This window comes from Trypanosoma cruzi, genomic scaffold (assembly GCF_000209065.1).
Source record: "Trypanosoma cruzi strain CL Brener 1047053517127 genomic scaffold, whole genome shotgun sequence".
In the NCBI taxonomy this organism is placed as follows: domain Eukaryota; phylum Euglenozoa; class Kinetoplastea; order Trypanosomatida; family Trypanosomatidae; genus Trypanosoma; species Trypanosoma cruzi.
This window is the reverse complement of record NW_001849549.1, coordinates 124,022-140,123: the sequence shown is the minus strand read 5'-3', so window position 1 is coordinate 140,123 and position 16,102 is coordinate 124,022. Positions and strand designations below refer to the sequence as shown.

The following is a 16,102-nucleotide window of genomic DNA, read 5'->3' as shown; positions in this document are numbered from 1 at the left end:
TAAGACCTTTGAGGCGAAGGATGGCACCCGCCGCATTCGTGGCAATGTGCACCTGACGATTCAACGCGCCCCCACGGCGACGCGAAAGGATCAGCTCGATTCAAACTTTCTTGTGGATCAGCTTCCGGAACGGGTGGATGTGGACTTCAGCGCCCACACAGTGCTTGCGACACAGCAGCGGCAAAAACTCCGCGCCTACCGTGGACGCTACGGGAAGGAGGTGCAGCAGGCAGCGAAGAATTTTTACCGCGAGGATCCCGCAACTGCGGTGGTGCTCGACACGCTGGATGAGTTCCTATTGAAATACCTTCTAAGTGTGCTGAAGCACGTGCTTGGCATTGGGAAAGAACGGAAATACACGACGGCAGCCGTTCGCCTTGACTTGTTACGCGCCCAACGGAAGAAGAATAAGAATAGGAAAGGGGAAAACAGCTGCCAAGACGAAGATGATGATGATGATGATTTACCAGAGGAACTGCGGGAACGTGGCGGAAAGGAGGAGAATGAGGAGGAGGAGGAGGAAGAAAAGGGTGGCGACAGCAGCAGCGATGAGGAAGGGGAGGAAGAAGGAACTGACACGTTGTTGTTGTTGGACCCACAGCCGTTGGATGACGAAAGGGGAGATGCATTGGATCGCTTTGCCACAGCAGCACAGCAGGAGAATGAGGAGTGGGATAAAAACGCGGGCGAGGTGTCCGAACAATTACAACCAATGACGACGAAAAAGGAGAAGGCGAAGCGTCACGTACAAGAAGTGGAGAAGAAAAATAAAACGCGGCGGCCGATGGCTGATTTAACGACTTCCTTTACACGTCAGCATCAACAGCTTCTGGAAAGTTTGCTCCCTGTTGTGCTCACGACCCTGCAAGGTGAGGGATGTGACGCAGTGGTGGGTCATGCGTTGGACTGCATGCTCGCTCTTGTATCACTGCGGCCGCCGCTGCATGCGGTGGGGGCACTCCACACAACACTGTATGAGACCGTTACTGCCTTCTTTGAACGTGGTGGGGCAATTAAGCAGCGTGCGATGCGTGTGGCGGCAGCGGTGGTGGCGCATCAGCGGTTTATATTGACCGAAGAAAAGGCAGCGCAACTGTTGCAACTGTGTCGCACTGAGCTTGTCGACCGTAACGAGTTTCTTCCCATGGCGTTATCCTTATTTCATGCAGTACTTGGCAAACACATCCATGTGGTGGAGGTGTACGATCTCATTGGGGTGGTGACGGAACTGATGATGCACACAAGTGCAAAACGTTTGTTGCGGCAACGCTGTATAGCCGTTCTTGCGCGTTTCCTGACAGAGTATCGCATAACCCCAGAAAAGTTTCGTTCGCATATGGATCTTTTTTGCCGCAATCTTGACTACCCCGAGGTTACAGGACGCATTGCGATACTCGAGCTACTTGGTGTACTTGTCTACCGCTTGCCAACTGCCGTCCTGCGACAAGAGGCGCCGCTACTGCTCATTCCACTTGCCGTCACACTTGCCGTCTCAGAGTTTTATGAGGCACGACAGAAGGCCGGAGATGTGCTGCAGAGCTTAGTGAAAAATGCCGGTGTGGATGTGATTGTGCCTACACTGTCGCAGTGGCTTGCGTCAGGCCAGACACGCCCCCGCAGAGCCATGGCGCTGCAGACATGGGCCGTTATGATTCCTGCCGTTGCTGCATCATATGACATGAGCGTCGATGAGGACGCATGTGAGTTTGAGGCGTGTTGGTCCTGGTCACTCCAGGCGTTGCTCGATGCGGCAACGTTTGACCAGGTGGCGACATTTGGAACGAAGCGCAAATATGAAGAACTCACTGCAGCATTTAAAAGAAAATTGGAGCTGAAGAGTTGGACCTATGTCTTCTTTGGTCTCCGATGCCTGGAGGGAATTGCGATGGTGGCCCCTGTGCAGGTGTGGCATAATATGTCCGTTGCCCCACATCTTGTGCCTTTTCTTTCGGGCCGTCTCGTGCTGCACTCACACCCTTGGATTCAGTCGGTGGCGTTGCGACTTTTGCGGATGTACTGCCATGACGGGGTGGAGAGGCGGTGCGGGTACTTGCGTGGGATAGACTGGGTGGCTGCGGGGTATCTTGTAGTCACCTCCAAGAAGAATCATAAGAAGGGGAAGAGAAGGAAAAGTGGCATGGGTGGAAATTTTCACGCCACGCAGCGGGCATCGTCCCCCGTGGTCTCCCACAGTCATGAAGATGATAAAGATGATGGATGCATCCCCCCGTATGTGGTCTATTTCCATGAATCACTGGGTCCGCCGGATACAGTCCATCGGGCGTTGAACGTCCTGGATCAAATGGCCGCTGCGATGCGTACGTTGTTGCAATTCATCGCGCTTTCCGATGTACCGAACGAGAAGTACAACGCCCACCGGGCCATGCAGCAGCCGTCGAGGACAGACGCGGTGAACGTGGCCTTATACATCTCCCGTGCAATGTTTGTTGTTAGCATGGTGCTTCTCAAGGTGGCGGTCTTTTGCGCCGGTTCGGAGATGTCGTACGTTCAGGACATCATTGCGCAGCACTTCACCTCTCTCCGCCACCAGCTCCACTCGTTAGTGAAGCCTCTTATCAAAAATGGCGGAGTGGCCAACGTGATGGTCCGCACCACATCTCTTGTGCAGTACTTTGGCGGTTTCCTTGCAGCTTTGCCAATCGACGCGGAGACAGATAACACCATCAACGGTAGGAAGGAAGAAGAGGGCGACGACAGGAATGAGCCGGATGGGAAAGTGACATCTCGAGAAGCCTCTGGTGCGACTGGCCCCGTGAAACGGGCGGTGTGTTGGCTTGCAAGGAATGCCGTGGGGTTACGTTTTGTGCGGGACACGATAGTCCCCACACTTACCGTGGCGATGCACTGCGGGGAACGCTCAGAGAAACTGAGTTCGTTGGCAGCGCAGGCCTCCACGATGGTGCGGGAGCAGCTGGAGAGACACCACGTCCACTTTGGCGGGGATTTTAAAACAACAACAACAACAACAACAAAGAAACGGAAACGCCTGGAGAAAAACAAAACGAGGAGAGACGAGGCCAACGTTTGGGGAAAAGAGACGGCAGCGACGACCACCACCGGCGATGTGGATGGGGATGCGGTTACGGTGGACGAAGTTCTCTTCACCCTGACGGCAGCGATGACAGCCGTGAGGACCGCGCGGAAGGAGAAAACGACGAGGCGTGACACCATTCAAACAGTCCGCAAGCGCAGTCACAGTGGCGGTGATGACGCGACCCCTTTAAAGGCGCGACGGAGGAGAGAAAAGTAAAAAAAAAAAAAAAAAGAAGTTTAACTCAAAGCCACGTTTTTTGAAGGGCAATTTTTGTGTTGGATCGGACGTTGCACGTGCCGGTAATCCTGTGATTTTCACAAGCCGATTAAAAGCAAACAAAAAAAAAGTTACGGTGGGAAATCAAAAACAGAAAGTGAAGTACGTTTAAAAATGAATGAACGCCCAATGAAGAAGGAATCATGCATGATTACTGTTTTTGATGGATTAATAATTAAGTGTAAACGATGTTTATTTATTATTTACCTTTGTGTGTGTGTGTGTGTGTGTGCACGCAAGGAAGAGGAGGATATGAACCGCCTTACACTTGTCGTTGCATAAATATGCGATTTGTACATATTGGAGCTCAATCACCATTGCCCCATTTGTCTTCCTTTTTTTTTTTTTTTCCTTTCTCCCTCTCCTCCTGTGCATATGCACGTACGCAAGCCATTATTAAACTTCATAGAATACTTGTATACACACACACAAGCACACAAACAGAGAGCGTTCCTCTCACCAGTTCCGGGGAGAACTGGAAATACGAAGACTTTTGCTTCTTCTATTAACTTGTGGTGCATTCGTTCCCAGAATAAACATATATTTATTGTAATTTTTTTCTAATAATAAATAAATAGATAAAGAGAGTGTTACTTTTGACGCTCATTCTATTTTTCCTTAGTGGAGCGAAAATACGATTGCGACGTGACTGAAACGCCGAGGACAACACGGGCAGTATTTATAACGAGAGCGTTATACTCCCTCAGAGGACGCCAATAGGGGGGAGGAGGACCGGAACTGTTGGGTAGGCAGACGTGAGGACGGATGCCTTTTCGCAATGCCGTCTCGGGTCACGCTGGGATAAAAGCCGCATCTACACGCAATGAAGGGCGGGCGTCGTCCAGCGGTTCGGTCTGCACCCGCACGAGAGGTGCAATTTTGCGGAAACAAACAGGGAAGAAGATCCAGCGGAAGTTGTCAACGTCGCCTTCCCCACCACCGCAGAAGCCACTTGAAATGGATGGTGATAACTTCAATGGTGGAGTGCAGACGAAAGAAAAACGGCTGAAGAGTGTGCCAGAGCTGAACTCGCATCTGCTGGAGGAGTGCTTTTCTCTCAATGCAAGGGAGAATCATTCGCCGCCCAGGCTACTCCAAGCCCAGGACTTACGGGGTGAAAAGGCCATGCAGACACAGTTGCAGATATCTCTTTCCCCACGAACCCGCAAGGCGGTGTATCCCACCGGCCGACGAGCGGTCTCGCCGAATGCCCCGTTTGTAGACAACATCAATAGTAAAGGAAACACGAGCCCTACCTCGCCCCTTTCTCGAACATGGAATGTTGGGGCAATACCCTCGACTGAATTCAGTGTTGCGAGTAGCTATCATGATTCATACAGGGATATTAGTCCATCTGTGAGCAAGTATCGTACGGCAGGACCTGTTGTAACAGAAGAATGGTCTCGCAGTATTGTACGGCCACAGGATGAGCATCTTTTGTACGAGGGTCACGTTTCATGGAAGAAAAGACATGAGGAACAAGTACGCCGTATTCAGGTAGTATGGCTGCGCGAACAGGCACGAATGGCTTCTCGCCGTGACGAGGAACACGTGGGTGGTATGAGACCGGTTGCAGCTACTGTGCCTTTGCTATCCGTGAGTCGAGCGCGCAGTATGAGACAGCAACACTCGCAACAGCAACGCATGTCATCACAGGAAAGTGTATCATTGGAAAACGAAGACATTGAGAGAGAGCGTACGGTATGGATGAATGAGCGCCATATATTAGCTCGAGGTACTCCCCTTTTGTTTACACGGCCACGGTCTCGACCTTTTGAATCCAATAGAAACAGTCATAGTGAATGGCAGAAAAACCGCATAGAAATTCCAACTAAACTCACTGCTATGGCGACATCGGGTGTGGGATTTGATGTGGATGCCACGTCTTCATTAAAACGTCATTTTAACAGTAATATTATGATCACCTCCATCCTACACCACCACAGCCTCAATAGTTCTCAGAATTTTCTACCTAATGTTTCTGGTAACAGTGATACGCAGTCCCCTTCTCTCTCCGCCAAGAACAAGCGGCCAGTGTTGCTCTCAGTGGACACGTTGTCACCGACTCAAAGATCTGCCGGCGGCACAAGTGGCGGTGAAAAGAGGCTTAGTCAAGATGAAGATGCCATCGCCAGGCCTCAAACGAATTTTACTTCATCTTCTTTGTTTTCTGATGCGGCTGCACAGGAAATGACGCGGCTTTTTGATAACCCTTTTTTTATCCTTTGCAGTGATGAGAACCACGAACGTTTGCTTATTGCTCAGGAAGAGCATGAGACAAGAGATCAATTGATGCAGCTGCACACCACTTCCGTTCAGAGCGGCCACTCTTTACTCACGACCGAAAAGACGCGTGAAGAATCTAGGGCGCCGAGTAAACATGAGTTTTCTGTGGGTGTCTTCATTCCGCAAGGAAATTCTACGCGCGGGTCTGCAGCCATGCCTAACGAGCCTGATCCCATGGGGAATGCACGCAAGGGCAACAACCACAAGGGCAAAAACACCGTCCGTGAAGCCGCTGGAGATATCGCCGCCTCTCATTTCTTTGCCTCAACCGTCATGGAAGGGGAGCGAGAAAATAAGCGTGAGGAAGGGGAGGCGCGGTATGTCGTGTTGGACATTCCATCACGGAAAAAAACAGCGGTCGCGGGGAGGATGAATGAACATTCACACCATCGCCTTGCCGTAATGGAAGAAGTTATCGGACATCGATCCGCTGCGGACCCTGGCAAAGGTGAAGCCAGACAAGATGGGACGGCAGCAGCGACGAAAACTCGGAAGAAACACCAAGGGAGGAAGGAGACACAAAAACCAAAACGAAAAGCGGCCCCATTGACAACATCGCCCAGAAACACGGAGGTTCCCCATAGTGGCAAGGAGACTGTGGACAATTTCTCACCACCACCAAAAACGCAGCAACAGCAACAAGAGCAACAACAGCAGGAGCAGCAACAACAACAACAACGCGAAGCAGTTGAGGCAATGGCTCTGGAAAATTCCCCGCCGGAGCATAAGGAGCAACACCAACAATTGCAAAATCCAATGTTTCGCGTGAATCCCTCCCCTGTTATTTCACCCGTGAAGCTGAGTAGGCTGCCGGGGTCACCGTCGTCACCGCGGACGAGCAAAGGTGCCGAGAATGGACGAGCAAGAGATGCCGTGGGTGTGTGGGATATCACGTACCCGAGCACCGAGTCCTTGTCTCGGGCCACGTCCGCATCGCGTTCGCCGGTTCGCCAGTTGATGTTAGATGAGCCGATGCCGAAGACCACGTTGGACTTGGAGTCGGTAAATGCAAGTATGAAGAGTTGTATAAAAACTGCGGATTCGGGTGTCGGTGGTGCCGCGGTCCAGACCAGTCCAATGAAACGCAGTCATCATGTTCTTTCGACAGGGTCAACGGCGTCCAAGTCGTCGGAGACGGAGTTCTCTTACCAAGGGGATGAACAGGACGCAGAACTTCAAGAATATGTGCGTTTTGCATTACGGGAGGAGGAGGGGAACCAGACGAAATCCGGAAAAGGAGCTGAGGAAGACATTGCAGGGCTTCCGGGTGTGTTGTGGCTCAAGCAACACCGACGCCTCCTCCCGGAAGGAAAGGCCGATATGCAGTCTGTCCAAAATACTCTGGAGAATGTGGAATCAGACAGAGAGAAGGAGAACGTCCGTGTTGGCACGGATGTTGTGTTGGGTAGCGATGAGGACGGCATCAGTCAGTCGCTGGAGGAGATTGGCCACTACGCACTGAATGTGAAGTCTGTTCTTACAGCCTTTGGCAATCTATGGCAAGCCCCATTTCAAGACACCAATCAGCGAGATAATTTGCCGCCCACCGTACAAGCACAATTGCTGTTTCTTAATCAATGGTCACATGAAGATAAGAAGGATACCGATGACGTCAGCGATGGGGAGATTGATAGCAAGAATGGCTGCAGCAAAAGTCAAAACGGTAGGCCCCTCTCTGTTGGTGCAGAGGAATAGACATTGTTTCAACCTCTTTTCTTCCATTTTGTTTCCCATCTTCTCACAGAAGAGAAAAACAACGACAACGACAAAAAGAAGGCGGAAAGAATGCATTGCAATGAAATGTTTAAAATAATGACGGAAGAGCAAAAGCGAGGAAAATCGTAGAGTATTTTAATATGCAACCGTAATAATACATGTGTGCATGCATGCATGTGTTTTTTCTCAAGTGACGTCTCTTGTGCTTTGATAATTTTAAAAAATGAAGAATAGAGAGAGAAAGAGTGTGTAAGATGACGATATATATATATATACATACCGATGGGTTTGTGTCCCTTTTCTTCTTTGAGAGAGAAAAGAGGAGGAAGAAAAAACCGAACAGATTTTTTTTTTTTTTTTTTGAGAGAGAGAGAGAGAGTGTGTGTGTGTGTGTGCTTTGTTGCTTTATTGTCGTTGTATCTCTTCTTGAGAACATTTCTCTTTATTTAGTCGACATTTATAATCAAAAGCGGTTTGTGTTTTATTACTGTTGTTTTGAGAGTGACGGTGCAGTGTTGTTGTTGTTGTTGTTGTTTTCTCAATATTATGATCCTTTTGTAGGGGTGAGGGTTGAAAGGGATGGGGGGAGTGTATTTGTGTCTCTCTGCATCTGTTTGTTTATGCGTGTGTGTGTGTGTGATTCTGCCATGTTCTCTACATTCCTGATTTTGTGTCATTCCTAAAAATCCTTTTTTTTTTTTTTTTTTTGCCTGGGCTTCTTGTATCTTCTCTATTTTTTCCTCTTACGTGATTTTCGGCCCTCCTTTTTTTTTTTTTTTTTTTTTTTTTTTGCAGTCATGTCTAGTAGGACGACTCGAGTTGCTTTCAATGGTGTTGTGTGCCGCCGCTCTGTTGGTTGGCGCGCCTTCAGCGGGAACTTTGCGTTGTACCGCACGGGCTGCCGCAGCCCAACTGATTCCTTGCAGCAGCAGACATTTGCATTGTGCTGTCAGCACCGTGCCATTGGGCCACGTCAATATGCGCCGAAGGGGTTTCGAGAGGCTGCCGGTCGCGCCCCTATGACATTTGAATTTGGTGAAGAATGCAACGAATTGGCTAAAGTAGCCCATCAAACGAAAAACTACGGTGATGCGATTAGTCTCTACGACCGCGCCTTGACGATGCGGCGGGAACGCTACGGCCCTATTCACGAAAAGTGTGCCGCGACACTGCATAACATTGGACGCGTCTTTCTAGAAATGCGTGAGCCCGGTGCCGCGGAGAACGCCTTGACGGAGGCGGCCGCCATTTATGAGCAGGTGGAGGGACAAAACTCGATTCGCTACGCCGAGAGCCTTGCACTGCTGGCTCTTTCGTACACGCATTTGAACTTCCTTGAGGAAGCGGAGAAGGCGTTTCGCGAGAGTATCAAGGTGTTTCGCGACGTATCGTACAATCATGCGACGAACTCGTGGCTGCCAGACGACCGGTCAACAGCAGCCACTATCACAGAGCCGCAGAAACACCCTCTTGCATCCGCCGCCCATGCACTTGCCGACTGTGCACAGTTATTTCTTCTTCAGAATCAGGAGCACCGAGCCATTGCATTTCTGGAAGAGGCGCTTGAGATTCGTCGTTATCTTTACATCCGGCACAACAAGTATCGTCCCATCATTGCACAAACTCTCAACAAGTTGTGTGAACTGAAAAAGTCGATCAATGATGCCACAGGGGCAGAGATGTGTATTAACGAATGTCTTGAGATTTGTATCGCAACGCTCGGTCGTGACTCTCCGGCAACGGCGCAGGCAACGAGCAGCAAGGCGTCGTTGCTCGCCGCACGCCGTCAATTTCGTGAGGCACGGCGATTATACGAAGAGAGCACGACGACATATGCTGTGGCGCTTGGCAAAGATTCGGCGCTATTTGGACTGGAACTTGTGAAGCTGGGTCGCATTCAGGAGTTATGCGATGACTATATTACGGCCGAGAAAACATATGAGCGTGGCGTTGATGTGATTAAAAAAGCGCTTGGACCCGAGGCGCTGCAACTTGCAGAGGCGTACACATTCCTTGGCTCACTCTTAGTAAAGCGACAGGAGTTAACGCGTGCCATTGACCTCTTCCGTGACGCTGTACGGCTACGGAAGACAAAAAATAGAAAAGATCCGCAGCTGGCGTATTTATATCAGAAGCTTGGGGACGCGTATGCGATGCGGCGGGAGTCTCATGCGGAAGCGTATTTTCTTCTTGCCATTGAACAGTTTCGTGAGAACGCCAAGGTGGAGCCGCTGCAGCGTACGTTTCTTACAGATGTATTGGATGACTTGGGTCTCTTTTACTTGGACTTTCACCATTACGAGAAGGCGGAACGGTGCTTAAAGGAGGCACTGGATACACGCATTGAGATGCTTGGTGAGAGTCACGCCACGGTGGCGTATTCATACAGCAACTTTGCGCTTTTGTACCTTCATCGTGAGGATACGGATAACTGTGAAAAGATGTGCAAAGCGGCGCTTGACATGTACGCCAAAACGGCTCGATCAAACGTCCTTGCACAGGCAGATGTGTACACAACATATGGTCAGTGTTGTCATTTACAGAGACGCCTCCAGGATGCACTCAGTTGGCACGAAAAGGCGTTGAATGTCCGGCGGACGCGTGGAGAAAGTAGTGAGTTATCGACCGCAGAGTCACTCAACCACATTGCTCGTGTGTATGTTTCCATGAAGCAGTACGCATCAGCCACAAAGTATTTGGCGGAGGCGAAGAAGATTGCCTATCAGTTTACCGCGGAGTTTGCGCAGTACCTGCGGCAGGAGGTAGCAAAGACGGAGCAGCAGATTCCTCCTATGGAAGAATGGAGCGCAGAGGACCGTATCGCTGCCACACCAACGCTCCCTGTGGACAATAACGAGCCAAGGGAAGAGGAGATGACGTCACATTAGCGAAGGAATAGGGACAGTCTCTCTTCCTCCCTTTGCGGGGTATGGGAGGATAGGCCGATGGGGTGTGATTGGGGGAACACCTCTGGTGAAGAAGTTGGAGGAGGGGAGAGGGTTTCATGGAGAAGAGAATTTGGCGTGCGAAAAGAAGGGAAAGCACTATCATTTCATTTATGTTATTCTGTACATTCCTGTGCATTTAATTACAGAAATGTAATTTATTTACTTTTTTTTGTTGTTGTTGTGTGAGGTGCTTTTTGCATTTCTTTTTTTTTTTTTTTTTGACTTTTCTTTTTATATATAAATTTTGGATTTTTATTTTGTCTTTTTGACTCTTTGCAGCACGTTGGGAGGTGTTACTTGTGTCTGTACGCATTCAGCTTTAATTAGGAAAAAGAAAAAAAAGAAAAGAAAAAAGGAAATACCGCCACCGACATGTCGAGCAACCGCTACCCGGCGTTGCCAAGCCGCATGTCTCTGATTTCATTCAAGACACGTCTTAAGGGTGCGCAAAAGGGGCACTCACTGCTAAAGAAGAAGGCCGATGCCCTCGCAATCCGCTACCGCGCGATTATGGGGGATCTGCGGAATGCCAAAATGGAAATGGTGGAGCAAATCCGGGGAGCGTATTTCACCGTCTCCAAAGCTCAGTTTATAGCGGGCGACATTGGCCTTGCGGTGCAGGAGTCTCTTAAGCTGCCGACATACGCGATGCGACTTCGGGTGGAAAATATTGCCGGTGTGCGTGTGCCAAGTTTTCACGAACGCGAGGAACACAGCGGTGATTTGGTCACGCTGGATGAGAAGGGACGGCGAATAGGCACGGCGGGCATCGGCCGCGGTGGCGAACAGCTCCGAGAAGCGTCTGAGAAGTTCCGTGAGACCCTGCGGCTCCTGGTGAAGATTGCGTCACTGCAGGTTAGTTGGGTGACACTCGACCTTGCACAGAAGGTGACAAACCGCCGCGTAAATGCACTGGAAAAAGTAGTGATTCCTCGCGTGCAGAACACATTAAGTTACATCACCTCGGAGCTGGACGAGCAGGAGCGTGAAGAGTTCTTTCGTCTCAAGATGGTACAGAAGAAGAAGCGGCAGATTCAGGCGAATAAGGCGCGTGAGGCACTCGCACGGCAGGCGAATGCGAGCAAAGGTCCTTCCACGGTTCAAAATGCACTTAAAATGATGAATGGCAACGATGACCTGGGTATCGATGAGGCAGATCTAGTTGTGTAGACAAAAAATTTTTTTCTTCTTCAATCTCCTTCTTTCTTACTTTCTGCGTCTCTCTCTTGAGTGCGTATTTATTGAACGGGGCTGTTGTGTAGTGGGAAGAGAAGGAGTGGGAATGAGAACCAAAGCAGAAGCCGTTCTGCACATTATATTAGTGAGATCTTGCCATGAGTATTTTTTTTTTTTTTTGGCCTGTGTGGCTGTTTGATCCTTTTATTTACTTTATTGGTGTGGGTCGGTGTGTCTGTTGCGTCTTGTTGTTTTTGTTTTTGAGCTTTCTCTCTCTTTCCTCTCCATCTGCTCTGCCGCTTTGGACCAACACACAGACACAGAGACACACACAGGCGTACAAAATAAGAAGGAGGAAACCAAAGAAAAACAAACAAGCAAACAACAACAACAACAAAAAAGGCAAAACAGGGGGGCAGCTGAATGGTGAGAGCGAGGACTATGGGGGAGCAGCAGGAGCTGGTCGCACTTCGACCGGGAGGGTTGCTTCATTATGACTACCGCACCGATGCTGCGAAAACGGAAAAGCTTCCCGAGACGTTTCGGGTCGTTCAGTGGAATATTGAACGTGGGATTCAGTTTGAACGCATCGTGCAGACATTGCGGGTCATTCGGGCCGATGTTCTCCTGTTGCAGGAGGTGGACATAAACTGCCGGCGGTCGAACTACAGGAACGTTGCACGGGATCTCGCCGAGGCACTGAAGATGGAGATGTACTTTGCCTGCGAGTTTGAGGAGTTGGACGCGGTGGATAGAGCACCTAAGAATGCTGTAGGCCCCCTTTCGTCACCAGCAACCGCAATTTGTGATGGTGGTGATGAAAACAATGGTAGTACGTCTTTGTACAAGAGGGGACGCCATTTTCATGGCAATGCCATTCTTTCTGCAGGCGCTACACTCAGTGATCCACGTGTTATTCGTCACACGGCTGGTATTGACTGGGAAACGGAGGGATGGAAAAGGCGTGAGCCACGGCATGTTTTTCGTAACATTCTGCGTTGTTGTATCCATCGCAGTGAGCGCACAAATTCCCATATACCGGATCTGTACCTTTACTGTTGTCATTTTGAGGTATTTTGTGGGACACTTTCAAGGGTGCGACAACTGTTGGATGTGTTCCGTGATGCCACAAGCGTACTGAATGAGGGGAGGCAACATATTGCCTCACATTCTCACTACAGTAAACAGCAGCATCCTGCCTTCATTATTGCTGGGGATTTGAACACATTGGCAGATGGCATTGTACGCTTGTCGCTGCAATTTGACTTGGGTCGCTTGCGACTTCTTAGTTTTGGGGAGAAGGAGGCATGTTGGCTGCAACGCAAAGTTTTATCGCGTCGCATGCATCATGTAACACGGGGCTGCTGCCCTTTTTCATACCATTACCCGTATTACGTTCTCCCTATTCTGTATGAATCAATTTGGAACAGTGACTTTGCATGGAGGTGGTTGTATGGCTTCTCTACGGAAGAAATCGCTGCGTTGGATAATCGTCATCTCTGTTTTTACGATCCAAGCGACAAGGCATTGTCTATCACACTTGATGATCCAGCTTACTATGGCTTTGTTTGTGGTAAGCTGGATTGGCTGCTGCTAAGCAATCTGACGGTTGCGCCACCCTCACTCACCGAGGACGCCCTTGAGGCGCTAAAAATGAGTGGATCCATCAATGCAGAAACCGCGTCTTCTTTGTCTTTATGGCGGCAGAATATGTTGTTACCAATGCATGGATATGTAACATTTAATGAGCACTTTGAGGCCTCAGATCATAAAGGTCTATTGATGCATATTCAGCAGCAAAATAGTCTTCCACAGGAGACTTACCCAGAGTATGGCGCCACTTACACCGCATCATGGATGAATGTTGGATTTTTCACTTTCACACGAGTGCTACCATGGGCTGTCACGGCGTTTGTAATTTACAAACGATGGCAGCGGTGTAGACATGTCTAGACGACTGAAGAGAAATATCTGAAGAATACATGTATTTCTGAGGGAGGCGGTGGGATGAAACCATTTAACAGGGTGGAGGCGTGCCTCCTGTTCGGCGCCATTCCATACACATACACATACTCCCTCCTTCTCTTTTCTTTTTTTTTTCTCTCTCTCCCTCTCTCCTCTGGCGGCTTTGAATGCCCACAACATAATGGAGAATGAAATGCCGCGTCTGCCGGTGTGGTTTGGTGGGGCTGCACTTCTCGGCGGCGGGTATTACGCCTTTTACTACCATTTCTACACCCCTCGCCACACAACACGGTCTGAAATTGAGACGGCGATTGAGGCGGAGAAGTTGAAATGGCAGTCCGTTATGCAACGCTACGCCATACTGCATCATATGGTACAAAAACTGCGTGACGGCGGCACAGACGCCACTAACCGTGAGCGTCTTTATATTTACTGTGAACTCCAAAAGCTGAGGGAGGCGTTTTATAATCTATCCATACGTGCTCAATCAGCATCGGAGAAGCAGACGGTACTGCGGGATCTTGATGAGGTGGAGACGGCAAATTGCACTGTATTGAACTTTAGAGAAGAGGCTTTAACAGTGGGGCAAATAATTACCTGCCAGCTTTGCTTCAGTCTCTATGTGCTCTGCTTCTGTCTGATTGATCCCGTCTTGAGGCGAGTACATTGTGAGGCCGTGGAGCGGGTTCGAAGACGTGGGCTTCATATCGTCTCATGGTGGATGATGCGCCTTCTTCGTATTCCTGTCACCATGACGTTGGAAAACACATTGCCTCCTCCTGATGGTGATGTTAATGAGGTGACGAGGGAAGACGAGGAATACATCGTGTTCAGTCCACAGCATTGGATTGAGGTGGTGGGCTTCTGGGCGTGTCCGACAAACCCGCTTCTGACAAACATACGCGTGCGATGGCTATTACCATGTGATGCCGTGCCTTTTGAAATTCACTGGCGCGGACGCTGGCAACAAATGCAGCAGGAGCTACGTGACCCGATTTTGGTGGTAAAAAAAGAAGAGGAGAATAGAAGGCCGGTTGTGCAATCATCCTTTGGTTACCCGCTTGCATCGCGTCTGACCTGTGGAGGTGGAATGCAAGACGATAGTAATAGTGACCATGTGTTGGCTACCACAGATGTTTATACTCCGCGATTTTTTCCGGTTGTTTCTACCGGTATGCCGCGCGTGCTTTTTGTGAGTGATGCGGTGGCACGGAGGGATGTTAGAACGAGGCGCACGTTGCATGAGGTGTATACAAATGTAAAACACCGACAATTTCCTGTTACGCACAACGTTGTTAAAAATAACAAGGCGGATGATTGCGTCAAAGGTTATGACGTGACGTATGAGCAACTGCATGCCTGGAGGAAACACGGCGGTGTGCCTGTGTGGCATCGAGTGGAGTGGGGCTCTGTCTACGGTGATGTGGGGAGTGGGGGGAACCGGAATCGGCGTGAGTTGACATTTCGCATGGGTCGCCCTTGCTCCGCAAATGAGTTGATGGTGAGGCAGTTGGAATTGCTGCAGAATTTGTTGCTGCAGACGGAGAGTAACGGGGAAGAGGTGAGCCTCCTGTGAAATTGAGAGGGAAAAAAAAAAAAAGAGAAGATGCCCACCGTCCCCTTTTATTCACATCAGTTATTATTATTATTATTTGTGTATTGTAGTTTATTTTAGTTTATTTTTTTTTTTTTTTGTGTGTGTTTTCGTTTTATACATATTTGTGTGTGTTCGTGTGTCTGAGCTGACTTTGGTCTTTCTTTCTCTTCCGCGTTTATCCGGTGTGCTTTCATTTGTTCCTTCTCTTCCTGCGTGTCATGACGTCTCCGTGGTGGGGCGGATATAAAACGAGAGGTGGGGAAAGACTATTGGTGTGACGGCAGATTTGGCATGCGTGGGATGCCTCGTTTGTGTCTGCGGTGCACGAGACGAGGCTCGCTTTGCCGGCTGACTGCCGATGCCATTGGTGTGGTGTCCGTTACCACCGTCACACCGAGTCGATATCGAAGTGCACATGAACGCGGGAATTTAGAAAGCGCCAAGAAATTTGGGAAGGAGTGGGGTATTGGCAAGGCGAGGACGGCGTGGTATCCGAGGGTGCGTGCGGCAATTGATGGCCACCCTGGGGAGGAAGTGGTGGATATGGATCGTCCCTGCCCCGATGAGGAGGTGTATCGAAAGGAAGCAAAGGGATCGTCGACGGAGAGCGCCGCCGTGGTCGATGAGGCTCTGGATGGGCAGGCGGAAATTGGCCGTGTCGACCAGGCGGTGGATGAAGTGCAGGCATTTCTTCGCGAGAAACAGCTTGAAGTGGCGGAGGCGCAGTTGGAGCGCAATGTCGCTATTCCGTACCCCACGCACCCGGATGACATGACACCGGAATTTCGTCGCATCAAAAGGCATCAGTCTATCGTGGTGGTCGCCACGGATCCTGATTACCCCGTCTTTGTGCGACGGGATCAGTTTGTGCAGCTTCCCTTGCCTAAAAACCACCCGTGGGTGAAGAACACACCTATAGGGCCCTTTATTCAACACGGTGATGGTCAACTCGGTGTCGTGGGGAGCGGTGAGGTTGGCTTCGACGATGAGCATGTGGCTAAGGCACTTCCACACAGCTTTCGTGGTCTGCGGCATCGTTCTGTGATGCAGCAACGTCTCCCAGAAAAGAACGGTAAAGTGCTT

At 49.9% G+C, this 16,102-nt stretch overlaps 7 protein-coding genes across 7 annotated transcripts, besides 12 other annotated features; all 7 read left to right on the top strand.

The window, feature by feature from the left end:
- On the top strand, window positions 1–3,271 carry Tc00.1047053509017.60 (hypothetical protein, conserved; the record flags this gene model as incomplete). The annotated part of the gene is made up of 1 exon (XM_803392.1): window positions 1–3,271. A coding segment is annotated over one exon (3,271 nt), but the record flags the coding sequence as incomplete, so codon positions are not given.
- Window positions 1–16,102: a sequence feature (heterozygous, non-Esmeraldo-like haplotype).
- Window positions 495–530: a microsatellite.
- Window positions 2,971–2,993: a microsatellite.
- Window positions 3,542–3,563: a microsatellite.
- Window positions 3,870–3,908: a sequence feature (AT_rich).
- Window positions 4,097–7,312, top strand: Tc00.1047053509017.50 (hypothetical protein, conserved; the record flags this gene model as incomplete). The annotated part of the gene is made up of 1 exon (XM_803391.1): window positions 4,097–7,312. The coding sequence occupies one exon, from the start codon at window positions 4,097–4,099 to the stop codon at window positions 7,310–7,312; it is 3,216 nt and encodes a 1,071-aa protein (XP_808484.1).
- Window positions 6,245–6,296: a microsatellite.
- Window positions 7,847–7,868: a microsatellite.
- Window positions 7,922–7,972: a microsatellite.
- Window positions 8,098–8,124: a microsatellite.
- Tc00.1047053509017.40 (hypothetical protein, conserved) lies at window positions 8,131–10,221 on the top strand (the record flags this gene model as incomplete). The annotated part of the gene is made up of 1 exon (XM_803390.1): window positions 8,131–10,221. The coding sequence occupies one exon, from the start codon at window positions 8,131–8,133 to the stop codon at window positions 10,219–10,221; it is 2,091 nt and encodes a 696-aa protein (XP_808483.1).
- Window positions 10,436–10,548: a sequence feature (A-rich).
- On the top strand, window positions 10,654–11,451 carry Tc00.1047053509017.30 (vacuolar ATP synthase subunit D, putative; the record flags this gene model as incomplete). The annotated part of the gene is made up of 1 exon (XM_803389.1): window positions 10,654–11,451. One exon carries the CDS (start codon window positions 10,654–10,656, stop codon window positions 11,449–11,451), a length of 798 nt encoding a protein of 265 aa, XP_808482.1.
- Window positions 11,881–13,410, top strand: Tc00.1047053509017.24 (hypothetical protein, conserved; the record flags this gene model as incomplete). The annotated part of the gene is made up of 1 exon (XM_803393.1): window positions 11,881–13,410. One exon carries the CDS (start codon window positions 11,881–11,883, stop codon window positions 13,408–13,410), a length of 1,530 nt encoding a protein of 509 aa, XP_808486.1.
- Window positions 13,530–13,578: a sequence feature (GA-rich).
- On the top strand, window positions 13,604–14,998 carry Tc00.1047053509017.20 (hypothetical protein, conserved; the record flags this gene model as incomplete). Its single annotated transcript, XM_803388.1, has 1 exon — window positions 13,604–14,998. The coding sequence occupies one exon, from the start codon at window positions 13,604–13,606 to the stop codon at window positions 14,996–14,998; it is 1,395 nt and encodes a 464-aa protein (XP_808481.1).
- Window positions 15,059–15,115: a microsatellite.
- Tc00.1047053509017.9 (hypothetical protein, conserved) lies at window positions 15,311–16,102 on the top strand (the record flags this gene model as incomplete). Its single annotated transcript, XM_803394.1, has 1 exon — window positions 15,311–16,102. A coding segment is annotated over one exon (792 nt), but the record flags the coding sequence as incomplete, so codon positions are not given.